This window comes from Equus asinus, chromosome 1 (genome assembly GCF_041296235.1).
Source record: "Equus asinus isolate D_3611 breed Donkey chromosome 1, EquAss-T2T_v2, whole genome shotgun sequence".
Lineage (NCBI taxonomy): Eukaryota > Metazoa > Chordata > Mammalia > Perissodactyla > Equidae > Equus > Equus asinus.
In genome coordinates, this window is record NC_091790.1 from 160,868,750 (window position 1) to 160,893,823 (window position 25,074).

The 25,074-nt window shown below is 56.2% G+C and overlaps 1 protein-coding gene across 4 annotated transcripts in view; it reads right to left on the minus strand.

Annotated features, from left to right (window-relative positions):
• Nucleotides 1–22,472, minus strand: part of CRHR2 (corticotropin releasing hormone receptor 2) — a 48,479-nt gene extending 26,007 nt beyond the window's left edge. Inside the window, exons 1-3 of one of the 4 annotated variants that reach the window (XM_044765297.2) lie at nucleotides 22,206–22,472; nucleotides 12,823–12,916; nucleotides 5,889–6,014 (exon numbers count right to left, since the gene is read on the minus strand). In XM_044765297.2, the coding sequence (XP_044621232.1) occupies nucleotides 5,889–6,014; nucleotides 12,823–12,916; nucleotides 22,206–22,292 (307 nt within the window). In that variant the 5' untranslated portion in view covers nucleotides 22,293–22,472. Of the gene's footprint in view, nucleotides 1–5,888; nucleotides 6,015–6,172; nucleotides 6,515–12,822; nucleotides 12,917–22,205 lie in introns of those variants that run through there. The other 3 variants (XM_044765298.2, XM_044765299.2, XM_044765300.2) reach the window with 3 other exon arrangements.
• Between the last annotated feature and the right edge of the window lie 2,602 nt (nucleotides 22,473–25,074).

Consider the following 25,074-nt stretch of genomic DNA (forward strand, 5'->3'; position numbering starts at 1 on the left):
TCAATAAGAGGTGAGCTTGGGCAGGAAAAGGGCCGTGATGTAGCTGGAGGAGTCCTGGAGAGGAGGGAGGGAGGATGGAGGGGGCTGCACCTTTGGTCCTCCCTGAGGTGAAGGGTCCTTAGGGAGAAGGACAGCCAAAACTCCACCTTTCCACTTCTTGGCTGCCTGGGCCCCACGCATGAAGAGGTGAAAGATGCTGGAGTGTGGACCAAGGGCTCCCAGAGCCAGCAGAGGCCATGCAGGGCCCAGGTTGGCTGTGGGACACAGGGCACGTGTCTTTTCCCCTCTGGGCTAGTCATCTCTCACCCTTAAGTAGCAGCAGAGGGCGGGCTGGGCTCAGCACAGAAGGCCCTGCAGCTGGGAAGCTCCGGGGCGTCTGGAGGGCCAGAGGTGCATCCACTCCTGCTCACTCTCCTCCCTCCTGCTTTTAGCCAAACGCTCGGTGACAGCCATGCATATCCTACTTGCCCACTCTCCCAGCAGGGAAACAGTTCTCACACAGAGGGTAACTTCTAGCCCTTGGGTGCAGGGTCAAGGTGTGATCAGGTCTCACTGGGACTGAGAATGCAGACCTGAGTCTCTGAATTCACAACTTCCACTTCCTCCACTAAGAGGGCAGGGTCTGTCTGGGGCCCTCCCTGTGGCTCCACCCCTGCATCAGGCCTGTCCTCCCCAAGTGTGACATCCCCACTGCTCCAAGACCTTCAAGGCCCATTCCCATCCCCTCCAGGAAGCCTTCCAGGAATGGCCCCGTGCCCATGAAGCCCCTTTCCAATCCCTGACTGTTGATTTGTGTGAGTCTGGTCTTTAAGCAGCCTGGGGCTCCTTCAGCCTTTCTTATCACCCCCGTCCCCTCGGGGCTGAAGAGGGGATTCCTGCACAAGCAGGCAGACCCAATGGGAAGACCCCTCTGGCTAGAGACGTTCATTTTATTTGTTTCCGTTTTAACACAACCAGTGCTTCAGCACGTCTCTGGAAGTGGAGAGCCCCAGTTCTCCCCACGGGGTCGGGATAGATGGGGTGTCTCTTCTTCCTCTGTCCTGGCAGATGCTTCAACACAGATGGGCCCAGCCATTCCCACCAGGACAGAGTGGGAGCCTGAGATCAAGGAGCCAAGGCTAAGCTGGGCTGGGCTTAGGGATTTTGCAGGAGGAAAATGGACCTCGTCCAGGAGGAGACAGCAGGACTCTCCTGTGCAGCCACGAGGACCACAGAGACAGGCAAGAGGAGGTGCCAGAGTCAGGCAGTTGGAATGAGGGGTGAGAGGAGGGAGAGACAGAGGAGAAGGCAGGGAGGAGGAGGGAGAGGAGGGTCAGGAGGGAGAGAGGGAGGAAGAGAGGTGGAGAAGGAAGAAGAGAGGGAGAGAAGCATAGACAAGAAAACCAGAGAGAAACAGAAAGATAGAGAAAGAGAGAGAGAGAAACTACACCCAGAGACAGAGACAGAACCACACATAGAAAAAGAAACAGAGGCAGAGGCAGAGGGATCCACACACACAGAGACGAGCTCAGAGGAGTCTGTGTAGAATGGTGGGAGGTGGGAGGAGATGGAATATAGCGCCCACCTCTGGCCAGACCACGGCTGGGCTCATCCATTCCCCTTCTCCCTGCAGACTGAGGCCCAGGAAGGGGATGGGACCTGCCCCAGGTGAGGCTGTGTACAGACATTAGGACAGTTTTGGGTAGCCCAAGATTTGAACTTGCTTCCCATATGGGCCCAGGGAAACCTGGGGGCACGCAGAGGACACCTCCTGCCGTTGAGCTGAAATGTTAGGTCCTCACCTTCCAGGCTCCCTTGTAGCCAGAGCTGGAGTGTGTGACCTGGAGCTTCACACACTCCCTCCACCCCATCAGAGGCACCTGCCAGAGAGACATCGTGAACTGGGGGCCCACACAATGGGGGTGGGGAGCAAGCCTCCTGGGGGCCACTGCAGGAAGCTGAAGATCCCAGGACAGTGGTGGAAGCAGGGCTGTGGCCCATCTGGCAGCCAGGGCTGGTGGTGTTGGCAGGGCCCACTCAGGGAGAATGGAGGTCCCCTCACTGGGCCAGCTCTACCCTGAGTTCTTGGCTGCGGGTCCCAAATCTGGTTCCTCAGCCCACCCAGTGATTCCATAAGCTCCCCCAAATCCTTTCAACAAATCCCTTTTCTGTTTAACCCAGTAGAGTTGCTTTCTGAGAGGCAGCAGAGACTGGGTTAGAATCCCTGTTCTGTTACAAGCTATGTGACTTTGGGAAAGTCACTTAATTTCTCTGCGCCTCAGTTTCCCCATGTGTAATATGAGGATAATACTATGTCTCTGTCACTGGGTATGTGTAAGGATTTATGAGTTAACACGGGTCAAATGACAGCACAGACACACAGAATCTGGGCCACTGAAGCTGCAGCACGGGTTGTGGGGAGGATCCTCCAGGGGACTCGGACACATGGACGCTTAACTTGGTTCTGCCTCAGACGAGCATGTGTGACCATGGACAAGTCCTTCCCTTCCCTTGGCCACTGCTGCATCTGGCAATAGTCTCTGGGTGAGAATACTCAGGGCTCTGACCCAGCCTCCTACTCTTGTTACCTGTGGCTATTAGCTAACCACACATCTGAGAATGCCTTGTCTCCAGCCCGAGGTGCAATCCTGGGCTTTTCTCCACCCAGCCAACTGTGTCCTGGACATTGCCACTCAGATGTCCCTCCAGCAACTCAGTCAACAGATCCCCAACTGTGCTCAGCATTTTCCTGGTGTCATCCCTCACTCCTCCCACTTCCCCATCCCATCCCAGTCTTGTCAATTACAGAGGCCTGAGGTCTCTTGCCTCCATCTTTCCCTCTGCTCCCACATCTTCCACTCTACCTACTGACCAAGACCACGGACCACCACCAGGGCCAGCTGCAGTCGCCTCCTAACCCCTCCTCTTGCCTCCAGAGACTCTGCGCCCCAAAGCTGAGCTCCTCTGCTCAGGAGCTCCTGCAGGTTCCCTCCCACTCCGCACTGACAGAGAAGTCTCTGCAATGCCCGGCATCTTCTGACCAACATCCACCTGTCTGGTCTAGTCTGTTTCTTCCTCCTGTAACCTGTGCTCCACACAACACTCACCAGTCCTGAGGCACAAAGCATGGTCCCCTCCCCTCCTCTGTACCTATTACACTTACACTTGCTAAAATCCCGCCTGTCTCCAGAAGTCCAGCTCAGACGGCTAAGCCCTCCCTGAAACTCCAGGGAGGAGACAGGAGGAGTCTTCTTCTGTCCCTCTAAGCTCGCCTCACAAACTGTCTCTCATGGAGGCAGTGCTGCCCCGTGGTTAAGAGTGAGGGCTGTGGATTCCGCTGTCTGCACTGGTGCATAGGAGCTGATTACAACCCTGAAAAGTTACTTCATGTCTCTGAGCCTCAGTTTGCTTGTCTGCAATATGGGCACAGAAGCAGTATGTATCTCAGGGGGCCTGAGGGAGGTGAGGATGGGTGGGATCATGTGTGCAAAGCTCTCTTGGTGGCACCTGGAAAGTGATCCACTCTTGGTAGCTTTGTGGCCGATTCTCTGTGCTCAGCGGCGTGGATGCAAGCTCGCGGGGACTTAACAGCCGCCGCTGCTCTCCCACCTGGGCAGCGCCTGCCCACTGAAGAACGAGGCTTCAGTAGGGTTTGGCTGTCCACAGCAACACTGAGCAGGAAGGGGAGCCAGGACCCTTGCTGCTCCTCCCCAGGCTGCTCAGGGAGCTGTTTTCCTCTCTGTGTCTTTTTTTCTAAGGGAAGGATCCCACTGAAAAGGCAAACAGCAGGAGGAAGCAGCGGCCAGGGGGCGGGATGGGGGGGCGGGGAGCGAGATCAATCACAGATTTCCACTGCCAGGAGCTGCCTCTGTGCTTTTTTCCCACCTCAGGTGGCGGTGCTGGTTAACGGCAATGCTCCCCCGCCCCTTCCCTAGCAGTTACAGTGCGGGCAGCACATTGGTCCAAATGAAAAAAATTGTTCATTACATACCAGGGGCTAATTGGCACACGTGCCAACCTCAGTGGTGCTTTTTTTTCAGCTTCTCATTTGATGTGATGCGAGTGGTCTGGGGCCTGGGCTCCGGCACCTCCTTTGGGATGTCATCCTTGCCTCCCCTTCCCCGCCTCCTCCTCCTTACCTCCCCAGTCGGGGCATTTATCACTCTGTATTCCTTTTGTGTGTTGTGATTGTGAGCGAGGGCCTCAAAGCCAGTGCAGGGGCTGGCACATGGTAGGTGTTTAATAAATTGATTGAACAAATATTGTGCTCTGCTATGCCGTGAAGAAGAGATGCAGGCCCTGCCCTCGAGGAGCTCCAGGCTGGCTGGGGAGAAGAGGAGACAGCCCAGGCTGGGGTAAGAACCAGAGCAGAGCTCCCTCAGGTCCACCTGCTGTGGGGCCAAGATGCTTCATCATCTCACTCAGCCCCTAGTCTCTGGGCCCAGTCGGAATCAGGGACCCTGATCTCCGCTGCCTCACCCCACACAGCTCACGGGATCCTCCAAATACAGTTTTAAAATCTCAGGACTTAGAAGAAGCAGGGAAGTCATTCCTTCTGCTTGCACACTTCCTGTTTTAATCACGGAGAGGAAGCATGTCCTCAGATGATGGAGAAATCTTCCTCAGTAGCCCCACTATCTCTCCCACCCCCTTCCATGAGGAGCACCTCTGCCGCTGGACTCCTCGGAGCACAGCAGCTCCCTGAGCCCACCAGAGCCTTCTGCTGGTGCAGACAGGGGACCGTCGCTTAGCGTCAGCTGCAGGCACTGCTGTCCTGCCCTCGAGCCATCTCTGCCCTTAGCCTCTGAGAGCTTGGACAGGCATGTGTATGTGTGCATGCGTGCATGTGCGAGGTGATGGGGAGCTGTGCCACTATTCAGACACATATTCAGAGGGAGGTTGCTAGGATGTTTCCGGGATGAGGGGCTTCAGGCAAACAGCCCTGCCCCCCACACACAGGGTCTCAGGGGGCTCTCTGCTGGTGGGCTGGGGCTGGAGATGTGAGAGGCGTTCTGGGTGGGTTAGCCATTGCTGCGGTCCCACAGCCTCACAAGACACTCCCACCCAGCTCCCATCGGACACTCCACATGGCATAGACTCAGGCACCCCAGAACCAGAGCTCATAACCAACAACCCCCCCTGGCTGCTGTGACTCTGGCAGCCTCTGCGGCCGTCTTCCCCAGAGCGTCAAGCCAGGCTGCACTTGCCAGGAGGAAGGAGGGCACAGGCTGTTTCTCCCCAGGAGGTGGGGGTTGGTCCTGATTCAGACGCTACGCATTACCTGGGGTGCGGGAGTAACGCTGCCCACAGCCCCTGACTCACAGCCAGAGGACCAGTCTGGGGACATCGGGGTAGGGAAAAGGCGACACTCCACACTCTGCCCTGCGGCTCTATGCTCTGCATGCCCCACCCCTCCAACACAAGCGCTCACCTCGTCTTTCCTGACTCCTGCCCTCCTCCTCTCCGGTAGGAAAGAGTCTGATCATCGCACTCAGCCTAGGGGCTGGGAACTTAGTGTATGTGTCCCCCACGGGTGGGGCATTGGCTAAACAGAAGAAGCCCTAGTGGGGAAACTTCAGGCACCCAGAGCTTACAACGTGGGAAAGAGGTTTGCCCTCAAAAAGCAGGAAGTATTACTTTCTCCCCTTTCTAGGCTCTCACCGCACGGAGCACGGGAATCGTGGGCAAATAAATCACTGCGTTACTGAGGTCTGAAGCTACAGTGGCGTCAAGGCGGAGAGGGCGCCCCCAACGCTATAGGGGGTCCTTAACTCCAGCGGCAGGCCGGTGCCGCGGCCCTCTTCAGGTCTCCGACGCTGGGTCCGGGGGTTCGGGGCCCTTCCCCTCCCTCAACCGTCCTCCCGGGAGGCGGGCGCAGAGCCCGCGGCGGAGGGTCCGGGGGCACTCACGGGTCGTGTTGTACTTGATGCCGTTGAAATATTCTGGGCACGGCCTCTCCACGAGGGCTCCGGCCGTGCTCCGGGGCCAGCACGTCCCGATCTGGTCCAAAGTCGTGTTGCAGTAGGAGTAGGGACCTGGCGACGAGAGAGAGAGCGGGGCTCAGAGGGGTCGCCCTGGTCAAGGGGCGCCGAGGGTCGCAGGGCGCGGGGCGCCCGGAGCGCGGGTTCCAGGGCGCATCTAGCGCGCCAAGGAGGGAGCCCACGCCGCCCAGGTCCGCTCGCCTCCCGCCTACCCTCGGGGTCCAGGGGCAGCCCCCAGCCGTCCAAGAGCAGCTCTTCAGCCAGGGCCAGGCTGCAGTTGGCTTCCAGCAGGCTGTGGAGCAGTGCTGCGTCCATCGCGCCCCGGAGCCGCGCGCCAAGAGGCAGTGTGAGTGCGCGCCCGGCGTAGCTGCGAGGGACTCGGTGCGAGGGTGAGCGGCCGAGAGAGAGCGGGGTCCTGGCCCCTGCTCGCCCAGTCCCGACCTGCCGGGCAGCCTCCGAGCGCTGCGCCGGGTCGCCGGGAGCTGCCAAGTCGGGACCTTCCCGAAGAGGAGCGGCGGAGCGCAGGGAGCAGCGGGTCCTCCAGCTCGGTGGCGGCCAATGGCGGCGCCAAGGGGCGGGGCCGGGCGGCTCCTCTCGGCCGTGTCCAGCCTCCAGCCCCCGGTCCCTCTGCCCTGCTGGGAGTGCACCTCCTCAAGCCCGGGCACGGTCCGAAGGAGGGCAGCGCTGATGGAGAGGGTGGGCGCGAGGTGGAGGAAAGCCCCGAGGATATCAAGCCTTGGGGCTGCAGGGGGCGGCCAAGTGCGCCCGCACGAGGAACCCACTGCAGCCTCCCTAACCGAGAGCCGGAACTGGGCAGCTCGCAGCCTGAGTTTTTTCTCCCTGAGCGAGGACACTGAGGGGCGTGACAGGGGGAGCGGAGAGCCCATGTGCAGATCTGTGCTCTAGAAAAGCCTTTGTGGCTTCTGGGAAGGAAGTGGATTGGAGGAGCCTCAAAGGAGGCAAGGAGGCCACCGAAAAGTCTAGGGACAGCAAGTGTCCTGAATGCACGAAGCCCTGGACCAGGCGGTGGGGGTTGGGATGGAGAGGGGTTTCGGAGGGAGAGCCAGCCCTGATGAGGAGGGACTGGAGAGAGGAGTGGGTGGGTGACTTCCAGCAGGAGCCGGGAGGCAGGGATGACACCAGGTGGCCCGCTTCAGTGACTGGGGGTATAGTGCTGCCATTTAAGGAGATGGAGAAGTCCAGGGGAGAAATTGGCTGAAATTATCTACAGGACTTCCAACACCCGGGGCTTACTGCCTCAGGCTCCAGGGAGACTAAAGTGAGAAGTGAGAACCTGTCTCTCTTCATCCTGGCTCAGGTGGGGCCCCCTGAAACAGGTTTCTGCATCACTGTGTGTATGTGTGTGTGTGTCAGGGTTGGGGGGGCATGGAGATCGCACTCCACAGCAAGTGTCTGCTGACGGGGCGGATCTAGGCTCAGGACACAGGGCCTGGGGTGTGGTATGCCCCAGCTCAGTCTGGGTTCTGCTCCTGCCTCTGTCTCTTGCATGTTACCCCAGTTCTTGTCCTCCTTTCTGGGACTGTTTCTCCGTCAGTGAAATGCTCTGAGGCCCCTCCCTGCGCTGAGAGTCTCTTGTCCTGAGTTATGAGATGCAAAGCCTGAGGAAGATGTATGTGAGTGTGTGTGCTGTGTGTTTCTATCTTTAGAGGGCAAGGAGAGCTGGGACCCAGTCCCAGCGGGGCTGGAGGCCCCAGGGGAACTAGGCCTGTGCCCCCTGCCAGCCTCCACTGGGAGCCAAAGCTGCCACCGAAGCCTGAGACCACCCTGAGCCAGCACCACGCCCTGAGCAGGGAAAGGGGGGCTGGGCTGCCTTTGTGGGCTCCAGTCTCACCAGCCTCCCTGTTAATGCTGCTGTCACTGCCCAGGCAGAGCCAGAGAGCACCAGGGAGAGGGCTGAGCACTGGAATAGCTCCAGGGCCGGCTGGCTGGCAGGTACCAGGGGCAGACCAGCCAACCAGGTCTGTCCTCAGCCTCCTGAATGGACATTTAAAGCCCCTGGCTCCATGCTGGGCAGCTGCAGACGCAAAGGTCCCTTGGTCTCCACCATAACCAGTGCTGGCAGCAGGGAAGATAGTCTGAGTCCCAACCCCAGCCTCAGATCTGAGTCCTGTCCTCGGTCCCAGGCTGAGTCCTGCCCCATAGGGTCCCACAGAGGCTAGAGTGTGGTTGGCAGGGTCCATCCATGTCTTCAGTGGGAAATAGCCTCCACGCATGAAGGAGGGCCCTCCACACACCCATCACAGCACGGGGGAAGAGAGAAAGCAAGCCACACCGAGTTATTCACTTGCTCATCACCAGCGCCTCTGTGCAGGGAAGCCGCCGTATAGGGGGTGCGTACCCAGTACCAGAGGCCAAGGACTTCTCGTCTCACATGCAGCTGTCTGCAGAACAGAAGATTGACCTGGGGGACCTGGATTGCTCCTAACTGGGAGAGCACATGGCATAAAGATTCTTCTGGGAAGTGACCATTTTGGTGGCAGAGCCAAAGTCTGTTCTGCATCTTGACCAGAGCACAGACCCACAGACCCAAGGTCCCTGGTTTCCAGGATGCAGGGCCATTTCTGCATGGATCTGATCGTTATAGGCACGAGTCTCTGTCATTCTAGACGTGACCAAGAGGAAGCTATAAAAGGTGGCAGCTTTGGGACAAATTGATTTTACAGCTCACTTTAGTGTTTGCAAATAGGCAAATGAGGAAGATATGAGAGAGAGCAAACACTTTCCTCAATTAGATTAAATCCAACTCCAAATAAACAAAGTCTGGGGCCTTTTTGCTAACTAAGGAAGCGGAGGTGGATGGGCGGCCCCTGGGATGGAGGTGGGCCCTCCGGCCAGGCAGTGGGGGAGAGGTATTTGGGCAGCCTGTGTGTCCCCAGGCTGGTGGGACAGGTTGCAAATAAGTTCCAGAAGTGTGACAGATGCTGGGGAAGATGCTAGTGTGTCATGAGCAGTATGGGATGAGGCAGGCGCCTCTGGCCCACCCCTGATGGGAGCTGCAGTGGCAGTGGACGGTTCCAGGCAAGCTCAGACACACATCATGGTCCTCCAGGGCACAGCCTAATAATGCCCAGCACCAAACAGACATGCAGAACACAATGGAAACACACACAGCATCACACACAGTCACACTTCTTCACCGCATCATACACATTCTCTTGTTCGTCACACCACCCAGCAAATGTCAGCTGGGAAACAGGATGTGAGGGGACAGAGTCTGTCTTTACATCTCTGAAGGGCTGTCCTCGGTCATACTGAATAGATAGGGAGTACACAGAGCTGGGACAAAGTTGTGGGGTTTGCTGGGAGTTACAGTGGGGCCACTGAGGGCATGGAGGCTCAGAGAGCCCTGAAGGTGCCCACTCTTGCCTTATGGCACTGGGGACGGTGTGCCCAGGCCAGATACATCTTCCTTACCTGACCTCTGCACAGGGGATATGGCCTGGTTTGCTCATATCAAGCCATGGGACCAGGCTGCAGGACCGGGGAGGGGGGGCCGTGGCGACCTTCCAATCCTGTGTTGTCATTTACAGATGGGCAAAGGCAGGCCCAGAGGAGGAAGAGGAATCCTTGCTCCAGCCCATCCTGGGCCATCCTCATCTCTGCAGCAGCCCAGCTGGGCTCCTGGGCTCCTCCACTGGGCAGTTTTTTTCCTATAATTAAGATCACGTCACCCTCCTCACAAGAGTGACTCCCCATGGCTCTCAGGTTGGAGCCCAGCTCTTAGCATGGCAAAGAACATTCTTCATGATTGTCCATCCTCCATCCTCTCCCTCCTGCTCAACTTGAGATGCCCTTGGGAACAACCTCATTCCCTGCAACCATTCTGTCCCCCCACATCTTTGCATGTGCTGTTCCCTCTGCCAGAGGGGGAAGGGCCTCACGGCTCTATACTCCAGTTAGCCTGGTTGCCTCCCACTCGTCCTTCAACCGTTCAGCTAGCTCTCACCTCCTCTGTCTCATCTGGGTGGGGCGGCCCTCCTTGGTGCCCCATCTGCTGGGGGGCTGGTCTATGTCACACCAAGGTTGTTGGTTTTTCCACTGTTGCCTCTGCCAGCCTGTGACTCCCCAAGGGCAGGGCTGGTGTGTTCACTAAATGGCCCCAGCTCCATCAGAATGTTCCAGGCCGCCTGTGGTCAGAGTCATTACTGAAAGAAGAAATGCCTTGGCAGCAGCCCTGTCTTCCAGGCCAAGGCTGTCTTCCATTTGACCAGCCCTGATGTGTGTGTGTGCGTGTGTTTTGGATTGGGGAGTTATTTCAAGGGATCCTTGAGCCCATTCAGACCCTTATATTGCCTATGGACCAAATAACTAATACGTCTTGCAATATATGTCCTATTAGATGCCTCTGTGATCAACAAAACAGAAATAACCCATTTAAAGCCTGCCCGGAGTCTGTTGTGATTATGTGTGTTTTTCCTTTATTTGGACCTCAGGGGCACACAATTTAATTGGTCGCAGTCTTTGATTCATGACCGCGTGTCATCATTAGCCCACACATGGCCCAACTTTATTGTATTTCAGTCTTGCCTCTTATGGAAGATTGTATGTTGTAGTAAATATAGTGAATCTGTCACCTAGTCCAAAACTAGACCATTACTAGGCACATATTTATCCACAGGCTCCTGCCCCAGAGGGAACATTCTCTTGAATATCGCGTCTATCATTCCCTTGCTCTTAGTTTTTTTTCAGTTCTATCACACACATGGATGGATGTCTAAACGATAGATTGTTGGTTTTACTTGTTTTTGAACTTTGTCAGTCATTATGCATTTTTTTCAATCGGTGGACTCTAAAAAGGAGATCACTTCCATGTGGGGACCTGAGAAACTCTTCCTGAAGTCCAAAGGCATCCTAACAGCCTGCCCATCCCACCTGAGGGGCCCGGTTAATAAAGGATGCTGTGCTCCCACGGCGGCTGCCGGGCAGCATCGACAACAATGTGGTGGAGGGACATTTAATGACATGGGGAACATTTAATGACTGTGAATTCTAAGAGGAGAAAGCAGGTTACAAAACTGTGAACAGGGGATCATCCCAGTTTTGAGGAAATGAAAAAATAAAGAGAAAAAACATGAGGCTCTATGGATCGATAAACTCCTAGGGGATATAAACATTGTAAAAATTCCTGGGCTGTGGGATAATGAGCACTTCTTGTCTTCTTTCACTTTTAAAAATATTTTTTCCAAATTATATGTGTATAACTTGTATCCTGTTTGTCAATAGATGATTAATATTACAAGGCAAGCAGGGGAGGCTCGGTGTTTGCAGAAGTTAGGGCTCTCTCCCCTGGACTCAGAGGAGGGGAGCATGGAGTACCATGAACCAGGGATCATGGGGAGGCAAGGGTCTGTGCCACACTCTGGCAGGGAGGGAGGGTGGGCAGAAGGTGGCGGGTCTGCTGGTGAACCAGCGCTGCCTCTGAGAGCAAAGAGCTCCGGTGAGGGGGAAGTTGGGGCCTTCCTGAAATAGGGGGCTTCCATTTCCTGCCTGATGGCTGCTTGACCTGTCCCATGCTGGGGTCTCCATGGTCTCTTGTTCAACCTTCATAGTAAGCCCTTAAGGTCAAATTAGCCCCGTTCCTAACAGATGAGGAAACTGAGGCTCAGATGCTATTATTGGCTGAATTGTATCCCTCAAAATCCATATGTTGAAGTCCTAGCCCCCAATATCTCAGAATGTGGCCTTACTTGGAGATAGATAATTAAGTTAAAATGAGGTCATTAGTGGGGGCCCTAATCCAATGTGACTGGGGTCCTTGTAAGAAGAGGAGATTAGGACAAAGACACACACGGAGGGAAGACCATGAGAAGACACAGGGAGAAGACGGCCATCCACGAGCCAAGCAGAGAGGCCTCAGAAGGCCTTGATCTTAGACTCTAGCCTCCAGAATTGTGAGAAAATACATTTCTCTTGTTGAAGCCACCAAGTCTGTGGTACTTTCCTGAAGCCCTAACAAACGAACACAGCTGGGCCAGGCGACTCGTCCAGGTCACACTGCTGCTCAGTGAAGGAGGTAGGCTTTAGCCCCGGGTCTGTCTGACCCCAGCACCTGAGCTCTTGAGCACACCACTGTAAGGAGGGCAGGCAACAGGGCTTTTCTCTTTGATGCCCCACTCAGGCTGTGTTCTGTGCTGGGTCCCAGTGCTGACCAGCACCCTCCTCTCCTTGAGCCCCGGCAGCAGCTCCAGGTCCCAGGCCACACCCACCCCCAGCCCTCCTCCTTCCCTGCTGCTTCTATGGATGCAGACCTGGGAAGGTCAGGACACTGGGCGGGGCCCTGGGGACGCCTCTCAGGAGCCCAGAGCCCGTGAGAGCCCGGGGCTGCTCTGAGCTCTGCAGTGGCTGACCCCGACTCTGAATCAGTCACCAGAAAACCCTGAGAGGTCAGAACTCAGGGGCTGGGCTGCTGCTTCACAGGTCCTTAACCAGGAGGTGACACTTGTAGCTACGGCAACCTGAGAAAGTGGCTGGTCTCGCTCAAGTTTGAAAGCAGAGGGGCACCCTCTCCTCAGGCTCTTAAGTGCCAGCCCAGCTGGCCTCCTCTGTGTGCAGAAGCAGGGAGCAGGGAGCAGGGAGCTGGAGGAGGACTCCCAGCCAAGCCCTTCATCACCAGTGAAGAGCCTGAGCCCCACCTGGGGAAGGGGCCTGCCGGAGACAGAGACAAGAGCTGGGACCAGAAGCCAGAGACTGTATCCGTCCTTAATGCCCATGTTGCTCCCTCTCCCCGGCCTCCCCCCCAGAGCTTGGGCTGGCCCAGGAGAGCTGCTTCCTTCTCCCAGGCTCTGGGCCCACCCTCATCTCCTGAGGTCTGCCACAGGGCGGTGGCAGGGGGCTTGCATACCTGAGGCATTGGCGAGGGTCGTGACCACATGGCAGTACTGCTCCAGCAGTGTCCACAGGGGCTGCTCTCTGGGCGCCTGGCTCAGTCCAGCTGCCTAGGGGATAGGAGGGATGAGGGTCAGAGGTTAGGCCCTGGCTAGCCATTGGCAGCATATGTCTGTGCCCCCTGCCCTGTTCTGTCACTCATCCCTTACTCCTCTTCACTCTAGTGTACAGAGTGGGAAACTGAGGAGGGAAATGCCCAAGGCCACACAGCAGAACAGCAGCCTGGCCAGGCTGGAACTCTTAGAAGCAGCTTGACCTCCAAGGCAGGAATCTGCTCTGTCCATCCCTCGGCCCCGAAAGGTCTCCAACTCAGGATGGGATGTGCCCCTATGATGGCGCCTGTGTCCTGCAAAGCTGGTGGGGGTCCACTAGCAGTTCATTCCCCCAATAAATATTTTTAAGACACCCACTGTGTGTCAGGCCCTGGCTGGGGGCCCCAGTGAATGTACTCAGATGGTGTCAGGCCAGGTAAGGAGCCCCAGATTTAGAAGGTGCAGAAGGCAGTGGGGGAGAGCAGATGATTGAACTTTGTTTCCCTGTCACACAGGTAAACAGGAGGTTACAACAAACGTGTTAGGTTAACACATGGGAGAGATTCCTAGCCTGGACTTGGGAAAACAGGGAAGGCTTCCTGGAAGAGGTGACACTTTGGAGGCAGCCAGAAGGATGAGTAGGGGAAAAAGAAGGGACCACTGTGCCAGTGTGGGCACTCATCAGGGAACAGACATGGTTGTTGCAGCAATGGCAATTCCACCCAAAACACAAAAAACACCCAGGATCCTATTTCCTGAAATCATGAGTGTGGGTGCTGGGCATGGAGGGATAAAGCAGATGTGGTTATCTCGGCTCTTGAGGAAACCATCTTCTGGTGGGAAAGATGGATGAGTGACCAACTTGTTACAACATATACAATTTGCTGAGGACGAATAGGGTAGCATCACGGAGGAGGTCATACTGATGTGGGCTTTGAAGGATGAATAGGGGTTTGCTCAGTGGATACGAGTGGTGCCACGAATGGTATTTTAGGTAGGTAGTATAGCACATGCAAAGGCAGAGGCTGGAAAATGCATGGTGTGAGACTGAATGAGAGCAATGCACTCTACAATTCTAACCCTGGCCCCATTCCTCCCAAGACCACTGTTTTTCCTATTCTGTGGCCAGTGTGTGTGCATGAGTGCGTGCACTTGTTCACTAGTGCACGTATATGCAAGATGACTTTCATCTCCTCTCAACCTTGACATTCCTGATTCTAGAATTCCAAAAGGCACTGGCCTACCAGTGGACAGCCCCTCCCCTTTCCCTGCCTGTCAGACATTCCCTCCCTGGCAGCTGGGTCAATGTTTGCCCCAGGATGTCCCCAGGGCCAGAGCCTGAGAGCCCTCGAACATCACGTTCCCCACATCGGGCTCAGTCCATTTCCTGTGCTGAGGCTGGAGGCCGCATGCTCAGCCGCGCCACGCAGGCCTGCACCTCCTAATTAATGACTGCACCAGGTCGGAGCGGCGACGCTGGCTCCTGCGCCCTGGAGAGTCTAGGGCAGCATGGACACCACTTACAGGCACTCACGCCCCTGGAGTCTGCCAGCTCTCGCCCACAGTGCAGGGTACAGAAGGAGGTGCTGGGAAGCAGGGGGTGTGTTGTGTGTGATCGAGATATATATGTAGGGTGTGGATTATGTGTGTGGTTGTGTGTGTGAGTGGTACGTGTATAGGATGTACAGTGTGTGTGTCTGTGTGTGTGTCTGTGTGTGGGCGCTGTAAGGGGCTTCCTGAGCTGTCAGCGGGAGCTTTGGCCTCCTGGCTTGTAGGACAGACGCTGGAGGCCCCGGTCTTGCTGTTCACATATCCTGGGGCTGCCAGGAGCTCCTTGGCATCAGCTTCTTGGGCATCAGGAAGGCCTTGCTGGCCCAGGGAGCCACCTGCCGGGGTGAGGTGGGCTGGGGAGGGGAGGAGATGTTCTGGGTCCTGGGATCTTCCAAGAAGAATTCTGAGACCCACCCAGCTGGGTGTGGGGAGACGGTGGGTCCTAGGCCTGGCTCCTTACCCCCTTACCAGTCCCCCTTCCTCTTGTTCAAGAAGCAGCTACTCACCCCCTCCCTGGGGGACCGAGTTCCCAGTGAGTTGCCAGCCTCTGGAGGTCACGGCAGAGGCAATGGTTAGCCCAGAGGCATGCGGTGTTGATGGTGGACCCTCAGGCCGACTTGACTCTGCATCTTTGATGCAAGCTCCTTCTCTCAAAGTCCCCACTGTGTACTCTGACCCCATCACTCAGGTGTTTCATGTGCAACCTTGTAGGGGTGGGCTCTGAACATTTGGCCTAGAACTCAAGGGGTGGGGCCAGGGCACCCTCTCCCAGGACTCAGGCATTGCTGGGCTGTCCTTGCATCAGACACTGTGGTCGAGGCTGTGGCTGAGTCTCCTTGCTGAGCCAAGTGCTGAGGCCCAGGGTGCTGTGCTCAGCATCAGTGTGTGCTGTTAGGGCCTGGGCAAAATGGGCAAGCAGAGCAGGAGCAGTTTTGGAGTAACTCCCAGATCTGGGCTCCATCTCCTGTAACTTCTCTGCCGGTCCAATAAGCCGGCACAGCCAAAGATGCTCATTCTCTTCAAGGGGCTGGCTGGGTGGATTGACTCAGTTCAAACCCACAATATACCCTGGAGGTGCCCAGTGTGGGCAGAGCCGCTGCTGGTGGTGGGGGTGTGTGGGCAGGGAGGAGGAAGAAGAAGCCGCTGCCCTCAGAAAGCACATGACGGGCCAGGGAGAGCAGACACAGCCACGCGTAACTACACCCCAACACCTGGGTGACGAGATCTCAAAGTGGGGACACTGCAAACATCCCTGTGTTAGGGCTCTGGGGATGCTGCTTCTTAGCTCTGTGGCCTTGGCTAAGTTACTTAACTTCTCTGAGCCTTTGTCTCCTCATCTTTAAAGTGGGGATAATCCAAACCCCATACTGGTAAACAAATTACTGTATGGCAGGTAGAAGGCAAGAGTTAAATGGTGGTTCTTGTCAAGGACTTTAGGAGGGGTCCAGTTAGAGAGCTCAGAGATGGGGGCTTCAAGCCCCATTGTGGGAGTCCCAAGGTCCAGCTCAAACTCTTCTCCACCAGAAAAGCTTCCTAGAAACCCCGTGTTTCTCCTTCCCCGACTCTCCAGCCAGCGCAGGTTCCCCTCGGCCCTCAGCATCCGTCCTGTGGACGCTGAGCCCCTGAAGACGCAGCCAGCGCCCCCTCACCAGGCTCGCTGCTCAGCAGATGCTGGGGGAGGAAACTGAATCCTCCCCAGAGGACTGGGCACTGGAGCTGAGTCCAAGAGGACAGGAGGGTGTGGTCCAAGGCAGAGCGAAGGGTGAGAAGAGCAGGAAGGGTCCCGGGGCAGGAGCTGCCAGGCAAAGGCTGGGAGGCAGGCATAAGGCCTGCTCAGGGAGCAGCAAGCCTCTGGTTTGGGGGTGCCATTGGGGAGGGAGACAGGTAGGAAGGAAAGGCTTCTTTGATGTGAAGTCGGCACTTTCTGTGTGCTAGACACAGCTCTACATGCTTGACAACAGCTCCTTTAATCCTCACAGCAGCCCCTGAGGTAGCTGCGAATAACCCCATTTTACAGACGGGGCCACTGAGGCCCAGAGAGGTGAATCACCTCCCAAGGCCACAGAGTGAGTGATGGGGAGAAGCAGGACTGATGGACAGTCTGGTAGATTGTGGCTTGGTCAGATACACACAGGAGAGCTGGTCCGGGGTGAGGAAGTGAGGGCCTGTGGTCCACGGATGCTGAGAGGACCCCAGCCCCAGACAGGGTGGCTGTGGGGCTCGGGAGAGCCACTCCAGTATGAAGCCACTCTCACCACAGCAGAGGGGGCACCTCTAGGCAGAAAGTGGGTCAGGGGAGGAGTGGAGCAGACCCAGCCAGCCAAGCAGGGCCTTGCACAGGGGAGATGAGAAGTTTGGGTTCTATACCCTCCGAGCCCCCTGGAGACCTCATTATTTTCTCTTCTGAGGGAGACAACTTGGACTTCTCTACTGATCAGCTCTTGGCTGTCCCAGGGACGGACAGCTGCTGTGTGCCCCACCTCTCCCCTGCCCCATGAGACTACAGGCTGCTGGAGCTCAGGGCCCACATATGTCTGGTTCACATCTGTGTCCCCAGTTCCCGCTCCAGAGCCTGGCATGCAGCAGGTGCTCAATAAATGCTTGTTGGCTGACTAGATGGATGGATGAGACCACGGCCCCTTCAGCTAGGTACAGCTGCACCCCAGCCCCCAGTTCTGGGAGCTCAGGTTCTGGGCTTTTCCTCCTTGTCAGATTTCCTTCTCTCTGAATTTTTGGTTTGAGGTCAGCCCAGGTCCTGGTTCCAGCCTCTGTGTACCTGGAATTGGAAGAGGGCAGGGCAGGGAGCCTGGCAGGGGCAGGAGGCAGTGGGGCAGAGCCAACCCGTCAGCTGTTCTTCCTCTGCCCTGGGTTCTATCCAGGCAGAACCTGTGCCCCAGGGGCTAGGCAGGCCCTAAAGGTGCCACCTCCCTGGAGCCAGGAGGTCTGGCCCAGCCTAGTGCTCCCTCCTGGGCTGGTGACAAAGCTTTGTCTAAATTTAGCCCCTGGTCTGGGCCTGGGAGATTTACGGGACCACAGGTCCTGTGGCCAGGCTGCCAGGAACCGGAGGGGAATGGGGTGAGCTCCCTCCCCGCCTCCTCCCTCTGCCCAAGGTCAGAGAAGGACTCATCTGGAGGGAGAGGATTCCTCCCCAGTGTTTCCTTTCATTCACTGGTTTCATTGAGCCCGAGCTAGGGACAGAAGAGGAAGAAACTCAGGCCCTGCTCTGGGGAAGGAGGAGGAGGCAGGGCAGGGGGAGGAGAGGGGACCACGGACAGGGAGGGAGAGGAGAGAAGGAGGGAGAGAAAAGGGAGGATGGGGGAAAGGAAGGGAAGGAGAGGAGGAGGAAGACGAGAGGGGACCATGGAGAGGAGAGAGGGAGGCGGAGAAAGAGGAGGATGGGGTGAAAGGAAAGGAAAGAGAGGAGGAGGAGGAAGGAGGAAGATGAGGAGGAGGCAGAGTCTGGGCCCTCAGCAGACACAGAGGAGGCTGAGGCAGTCTGAGGCGGAGGGTGAGGGATGGGAAGTCATATGAAGGAAGGAGGTAAGGATTTCTGAAGCGTCCGGGCAGGCTTTCTGAAAGGGAGACCTCAGATACTTGGTTCTCACTTATTGGGTGCTGGACCTTGAGTGAGGACCCCAAGAGCCTGCAGCAGCCTCCAGCAGGCTCTCCCATCCCTGAGTCTCTGCTCCACCAGGTCCCTCTTCCTAAAATGCCCCGCTTTCCCTTCCAGTCCTAATTCAGCCTCCATCTTTCCTGGAGGCACTTCCAGGCCTCTGCTTATCTTCCACGTGTTCTGTCATCTCTGAAAGCGGGGGGCTTCCTCTCTCCTCTGTCCCTCTCCCCTTACCTGTGCCAAGCCCTGGGCACCCCCTCCCACACACACACAGCCACCTGAGGGAGGGAGAGCAGAGGGGAAGAGGGAGAGAGAGGAGGCGGGGAGCGACTACGTTGACCCAATAAAGGTGGGAGCTGGCCAGCAGGATGCCCTATAACAGGTCACCAGGCCTAAAATTATCTCAATTATCAGCTCACCGAATGTCCAGTTTGCCGAAAAGCCATCCCTTTCTGATTTGTTTTGGCATTTGTCTGTGTCCTAATTAGATTTTTGTTAAGAGAAGGGAATCTGGAGTCAGGCTGTGTGGTTTGAATCCTGGCCCTGCCACTTACCAGCTGAGTAAGCTTGGCCACGTGACCTCACCCCAGCTTCTTATCTGTAAAATGGGGGTAAGGATGGTCTTAGCCCGTAAGGTCCCTGTGAAGCTAAAATAGGTAATGTATGTCAGTGGTCAGAGCAGTGCCGGGCACATGGGAGGCCTGCACAGCTGCTAAATAGAATAAACAAAATAAGCTTATTGAATAATCTATCCCTCCCTCTGGTGGATTTGAAACAACGTCTTAAAAAATTAGAATTTTGAATAAAGTGACTTTAGACAAACTGGCTGAGGAGTCCTAAAAATGGTTAAAATTAGATAAAGGAGAAAATGACAGCATAGAGGATACAGAATGGTCCTGTAATTCGTAAAGTGCTGTAAATTGGAGATTTACTACTTAATACAAAATTAAGTAGGCCGTGCCCTCAGACAAATTGGTTTTTAAAAAAATACTTAAACAGCAACAAAATGGCAAAAACAGAGAGACTAAATTGGCTGATTAGGTTAGAAAACACTCAGAAAGTAGTTGAATTTTGGGGAAAAGTCATTAGATGAATTAACTTCTGGCAAACAGCCCCCGAGCTGCCCCCTCTGTGGACTTGTGTGTGGAGGGCTGTGCATGTTAGGGAGTGTCCAGGCTTCTGGGGCCTGGGCCCCGGGGTGGGGGGACTTCTCTTTTTGTGAGCCTTCTCAGGACAGATAGCTCCCCCAGAAGCCAGGATTTGGGGCAAGAAGCCACAGAATCACTGTCCTGAGACCCTAAGGGGGAGTATCTTGGTGCCCAAAGGTCCGAGGGGCTGGACCCAGCCAAGAGGGGCTGGTAGACTCCTGGGGTATTTTCAGAGCGGGGGGCAAGCAGCTCGAAAGGTTAGAATGGAAGGTTTTGGAATCCAGCAGCCATATTCCTCAGCCTCCACTGAACCTCTGTTTCCATCTGTAAATATGTGTTCCGTCTTCCCGATGTTTCAGTAAAGTGCTGAGCACAGTGCTGGATGCACAGGGCAGCCTGCACAATTACGGCACGCCCCCCCCAAAGCAGCTTCCCAAAGGCCTCAGAGGGCGACCTGGGAGCACCAGGGTCAAGGCTTGGCTCCTCCGGGCTCTTGTGGTGTGGGCGGGGCCAGGGTGCAGGGTGGCCGCCCCACTCAGCCACCTGCTGGAACTTTCCCAATTGCAAAGCAGCCCAGGCCCTTCCCCTGCGATGTGAGCTCCATGCCCTTGGGATAGAAATCAGATCCCAGTGGGGACCCCCCACACCCCCTGCAGCCACACACCATCTCCTGTCAGGATTGGGGCTCCGGGGCCTTCCCGCTGCTTGCTCTCCTCTCTGCCCTCCTCTAGGACCACCCTGTCGGTGCTCCTGCCATCTTGCCCACCTCCCAGCGGATCTCCCCGCAGTCCTTCAGAGGCTGTCATACCCGCGCACATTTTTCTTAGTTCCAGTGGCCCGAGTTTGTAAATACACACTTTACTCTTTGCCATTATTTTCTTCCTGCCCTGGTCTCCTTTTACGCTGTAACTCCACAGAGCGGGTGTTTTCATTCTCGTATCCTCACCACTGTCCTCCTTAAGTATGGGGTGAATAAATGAGAGGGCTGGAGGCCAGGCCCCTCCTGGGTCCCCTTCCCTCCCCACCACCTGCTCTGGAGCAGGAATCTTGGTATAGTTGGATGAGGACCCAGAAATAAATCCCATTACATGAAGGCCCAGAGCAAGGAAGGCTGCACTTTGGGGCCAGAAAGACCACGGATTAGCTCCTCTCTAGCTGGTTATATGATGTGTCATTAGTTTCTTGTCTCAGACTGGGATCGTGGAGGGAGCTGGGGGCAGGGCCTGCGCTGACTGTAAAGGGGGTGCAGACTGCTGCTGCTGAGGTTCCCGGTTCTGACATCTCCAGAGCCCGGGGTGCCCAACCACACGCCCCCTCCACCTGGCCTGGCTCTGCAGACCCACCAGAAACACTCTCCATCTAACCAGCTTGGGCGGCTGGCATCATGGCCCCCAGGGGGGAGAGCAAGGGGCAACCCGGGCCCTAACACCCAGCTCTCTTGGAAGGCACCCACCCAGGAATGAGTGGGAGGGCGCAAAAAGAGTTCGAAGCCCAGGACCTGGGGGGTGAGGAGTGGGGGTGGACGTGAACCCCCTCCACAACATCCAGCCATCCCAAATACACCCTGCAGTGTCATTACAAGGACTCGGCAGGTCTAGGGGCCGTCTGCCCATCGGGACACTGACCACACCTCAGTGTGGTGCCCAGCCCTCCCCTCCACCTGACCAAACCCCTGGGAGGGCAGGGCCCTGGTGTGGTCACACCTAATGTCTAGTGCCCGGCACAGACCATGGCTGCATTTACCAAGTGCTTACTCTGTGCCGGCCATGGTGCTAGGAGCTTTCCTTGTATCATCTCAACTGTTCCTCATGACAGCCCTATTCAGGAAGCACCAATTATCACCCCCATCTTGCCAATGAAGAAACTGAGGCTGGGGAAATTTCAGTAACCTGTCCAAAGTTACACATTAAGCAGCAAAGCAGGGAGTTAAAACAGCCCTGTTAGCAAAGCCACTTTGCCACAGTCAGTGGACGCTTGCTACCTATCTGTTGAATGAATATTGAGTGAATGAGTCCTCTGTGTACATATGGGGACATTGAGGCCTGGGAAATGGTCTCCTAGGCTGGTCTGTGGTGGAGCCGGGACAGGACCAAGCCTCCTGACTCCCAACCTGGCTCTGTCCACCTGCATTGGGTGGCCTCCGGGCCCCTCTTTGCCCTCTGAACCCTTTTAATGCCATAGCTCTTCAGGAAAAGTGTGGCCTAGGACAGGTTGCTCTCTCTCTCTGAGCCTCAGTTTCCCCATCTGTAAAACGGGGAAAGGGTTGAAGGGAGATTCCTCCCACATCTATTTCTGGGAATCTCCCCCTGCTATCTTCACCCCCACTTCTTCAGCTCCTTCTTTATAGCTCCTCTCCATCCCTGCCCCCCAGCCCCTGCAGCAGACCCCAACTCTGCCCAAAGGGCACCCACAGTGTTGAGAAACCCTCCCAGTGCCCCCTCTGTCCCATTGATCACTTGGTACTGGGGCGGCCTGGTTGGAGGCACCAAGAAGAGGGTGGGGACAGGGTGCAGGTGTTGGGGTCAGCTCTCTGGGGGTCCACTGGGAGAAAGGGCCACAACAGGGGTGGGATGAGGAAGGGACTTGAGGCTTCTGTAGGGGAAATGAAGGGGGATCCATGGACGCTGGGACGGAAGGGACAGGGCACAGGGAATTTCTAGACCTGAAGAAGGGCATGTCCTGGACACTAGGGCGGCACTCAGAACACTCTGCTCATCCAAGAGGCCTCCCTGTCCCATCCCAGCAGTGTTAGAGCACCATCTCCCCTCCACCCGCCCCTCATCCAGAAAGCGGCATCCCAGCGTCCACACAGGGATCCCAGCCCCAACTGGCGCCAAGCCCTGAGACCTCCCCCACCCAACTCATAACAGGGCTGAGCGGAAAAACGGCCCAGCAAGTGAGCACGAAGACCCTCTGCCAGCCCCTAGTGATGACAGCACGGAGCCCCAGCTCCCGGCACCCCCACCCTGAGACCCGACCCACTCCCCGCACTTACTTGGAGCAGCGGCGGGAGGAGGCAGAGCAGGCAGAGGAGTGGGTGTGGGGCGTGGAGGAGGCGCGAGGGCCCGGTGGGACCCCCCATTCCCGCAGCGGCTAGGGACGGAAGCGCACCTCCCAGCGCGGCTGTCCCGCCCCGCCCGCCCCTCCCCCGGGCCACAGCCGCATTGGTCCCCTCCCTTCCCACCGGCGCGAGCAGGCCAAGGTAAGGCCCAGGGCACAGGGGGGACTCTCCCCGCCCCCGCCCCCGAGGCGGCGGTGACACCGCCCCACAGCCCGCGCCCTCCAGGTTATTTATAGCGGGTGCTGGGCAGCCGCTTCTGCCCCAGCAGCCAGGGGCCGAACTCGGCCTGCAGACTGCAGAGAAGGGGTTAATGCCTTTTATCCGCAGCCACCTTTGCCAGGGCTGTAGCCATCCCCCGCGGGGAGACGGGAATTGAGAAAGGGAGCAAGGAGCCTTGCTGTGGCTGTGGCCAGAGCACAGAGTGGGCCTGGTGGGTCTCATCCCGGCCAGGTGTCCCAGCCCTGCAGGGGTATTCTGACTGTCTGGGGAGCCTACACCAGGCGCCAGGCCCACCAGGATACTTGAGAGTTGAATGTGGATGCTGGACTAAATAAGAGTAGTGTATCAGTGTTCAGTTTCCCGATTTTGATAACTGCAGTGTGGGTAGGTAAGGGAATGTCTCTTTTCTTAGGAACCACACATTTCGGGCTAAAGGGGCACTGTGTTTCTACCTTATTTTCAGATGGTTCAGAAATACACACACGTGTGTAGATGTAGAGAACAGTAAAACAAATGGGGCAAGAAACAATTGGTAAATCTGGGCAACGGGTATGTGGGTATACTTTGGATCATTCTTCCAACTTTTCTATAAATTTGAAATAAAATGCTTAAAAAAGAAACCCCAAACAATGGCGACAACAAATGCAGCAATGCCAGGGCCCACCTGGAGATTCTGATTCCATGGGTTGGCATGGGGCCCAGGCACTGACGTGTTTCCGTAAATTGCCCAGGGATCCTAATGTCAGGCAGGGCTGAGCAGTGATGCTCTCGGGTGGGGACAGGTGCAACCTGGGGCTGGATCAGGGCTCAGGAGGTGAGGCCCGATCTGGGGGAGCCTCGGGAGCTCTTCCCCCAGATGAGCCTACAAGCTTAATCCGCAGTTCTAGCGTCTGGGATCTGAGGGGAAAGCATTTGAGGAATGCGATTAGTGAGGCACTGAGCTTTTCCCGGAGGGTGCAGACAAGGTGGGTACCCACCTTGGGGAACTCAGCCCGAGTTCAAGAAACAGACACTGTGTTCACACTGGTCTTCCTGCTGGGGACACTTTTCTGTTCCCCAGGTCCTCGTCCCCTCCACCCCCTTCCTCCAAGCAGCTTTTCCTGATTGCTCCCACATATCCCCTCCTGCCCACCACCCGTGTGAACTGTTCTCTAACTGACCCTTGGATGAGGCTGGGGTCCAACCAGCTAGGTGGGGGAGGCACACCTGAGGGCAGAGTCCGGCTCTCTCCCTCCTCTTTTTATTTTCCCCCCTCCCTTCTCTGTTGCACAGAGCCTAGCTCCAGTGATGCAAGGGAATCTTTACGGGAAAAGCTGAGGAAGAGTTGACCAGATCTCCTCATTCATTTGAAGGTGACAGGATGGGACCCCATCCCAAGTGCTGAGACAGGATATGGCTTTACTGGACCTAGTTAGATGGGCTTGATCATGTTATGGCCCAAGGGGGGTCATCTGCCCGCCACAAGACATGCCAATAGTCAAGAGGCAGGGAGGGAGGAGAGAAAGGACTTATTACAGCTTGCTAGTAAGAGGGAAGATGGCTGACTAATGTCTGAAAGAACCATCTGAAGGGGGACACAGAATCTTGAAGCAGTTATATAGGCCAGAGAGTTATAGGGGAGGAATAGGGTTAGGAATGTTGAACCCTCTGGTGTTGCAGACTGGGAGTTGGCACATCAGATCTTTCAGTTGTAATGGATATCAGCATAGAATCTCTGTCCAGAGGCCATCACATTCCTAGAGAACTCAAAAGAACAATGTTATCATCTTATCGCCGCTGGGAGGGTCCATAAAATCTACAGGGCCTGCACATGAACAGGAGACAGAGCCTTACTTCTCTAGGCAAATCAAAGCAAAGATTCAAAGGGTCTGGTGAGTCAGGGTTAGTGCATCAGAACTCATTCAAAGTTACAATATGGTCTCTTTTCTACAATATGGCTTTTCTCATGTCAACCTTGTGTTGAGCTGGTATCCATCAGAGAGGCTCCCAGCAGGAGAGGACTACTCAGCAGGACTTTGCTGGATGAGTAGGTTCAGAGAGAGAGTTGATGGGTCAGCATGAGGTCCCACAGTTCTCTTCAGCACGAGTTCCTGGAGCATCTCCAGAGAGCCAACCTCATAGCCTGTGGGGAGTGTGCCAGCTGAGGGAAGCAATGTGGAGCCCATGAAATCTGGGCACAAGTAACTGTGATGAGAGGTGAGAGGGAGTACAAGTGCTGGGGTAGCTCAGGTCAGTGAGGGAGGGGCCCTCAGGGGGGAAAATGCTGCAGGAGCACCTTGAAGGACTTAAGGTGAAGAAGGGGAGACCTTTTACTCTGGATGGAGGAGTCAGGGTGAGAGGACGCAAGAGCTGGGCTAGGGCAGGCCTGCTCTGCTGGGGGCGTGGCTGAAGTTGGGACAGTGTAGGGCCAGGAGTGGGGGACAGGCTGGAAGGGATCTAGTTCTAGGAAGATCTCCGGAGCAGGCACATAGGTAACAGCCCGATTCCTTTCTAGCAAGGATTTCCCTGTGCTTCCAAATCCATCCCCTCCCTCCTCCAACCCAGAACACTCTTAGGAGGGATCCCCAGGGACCCAGGAGTTTAC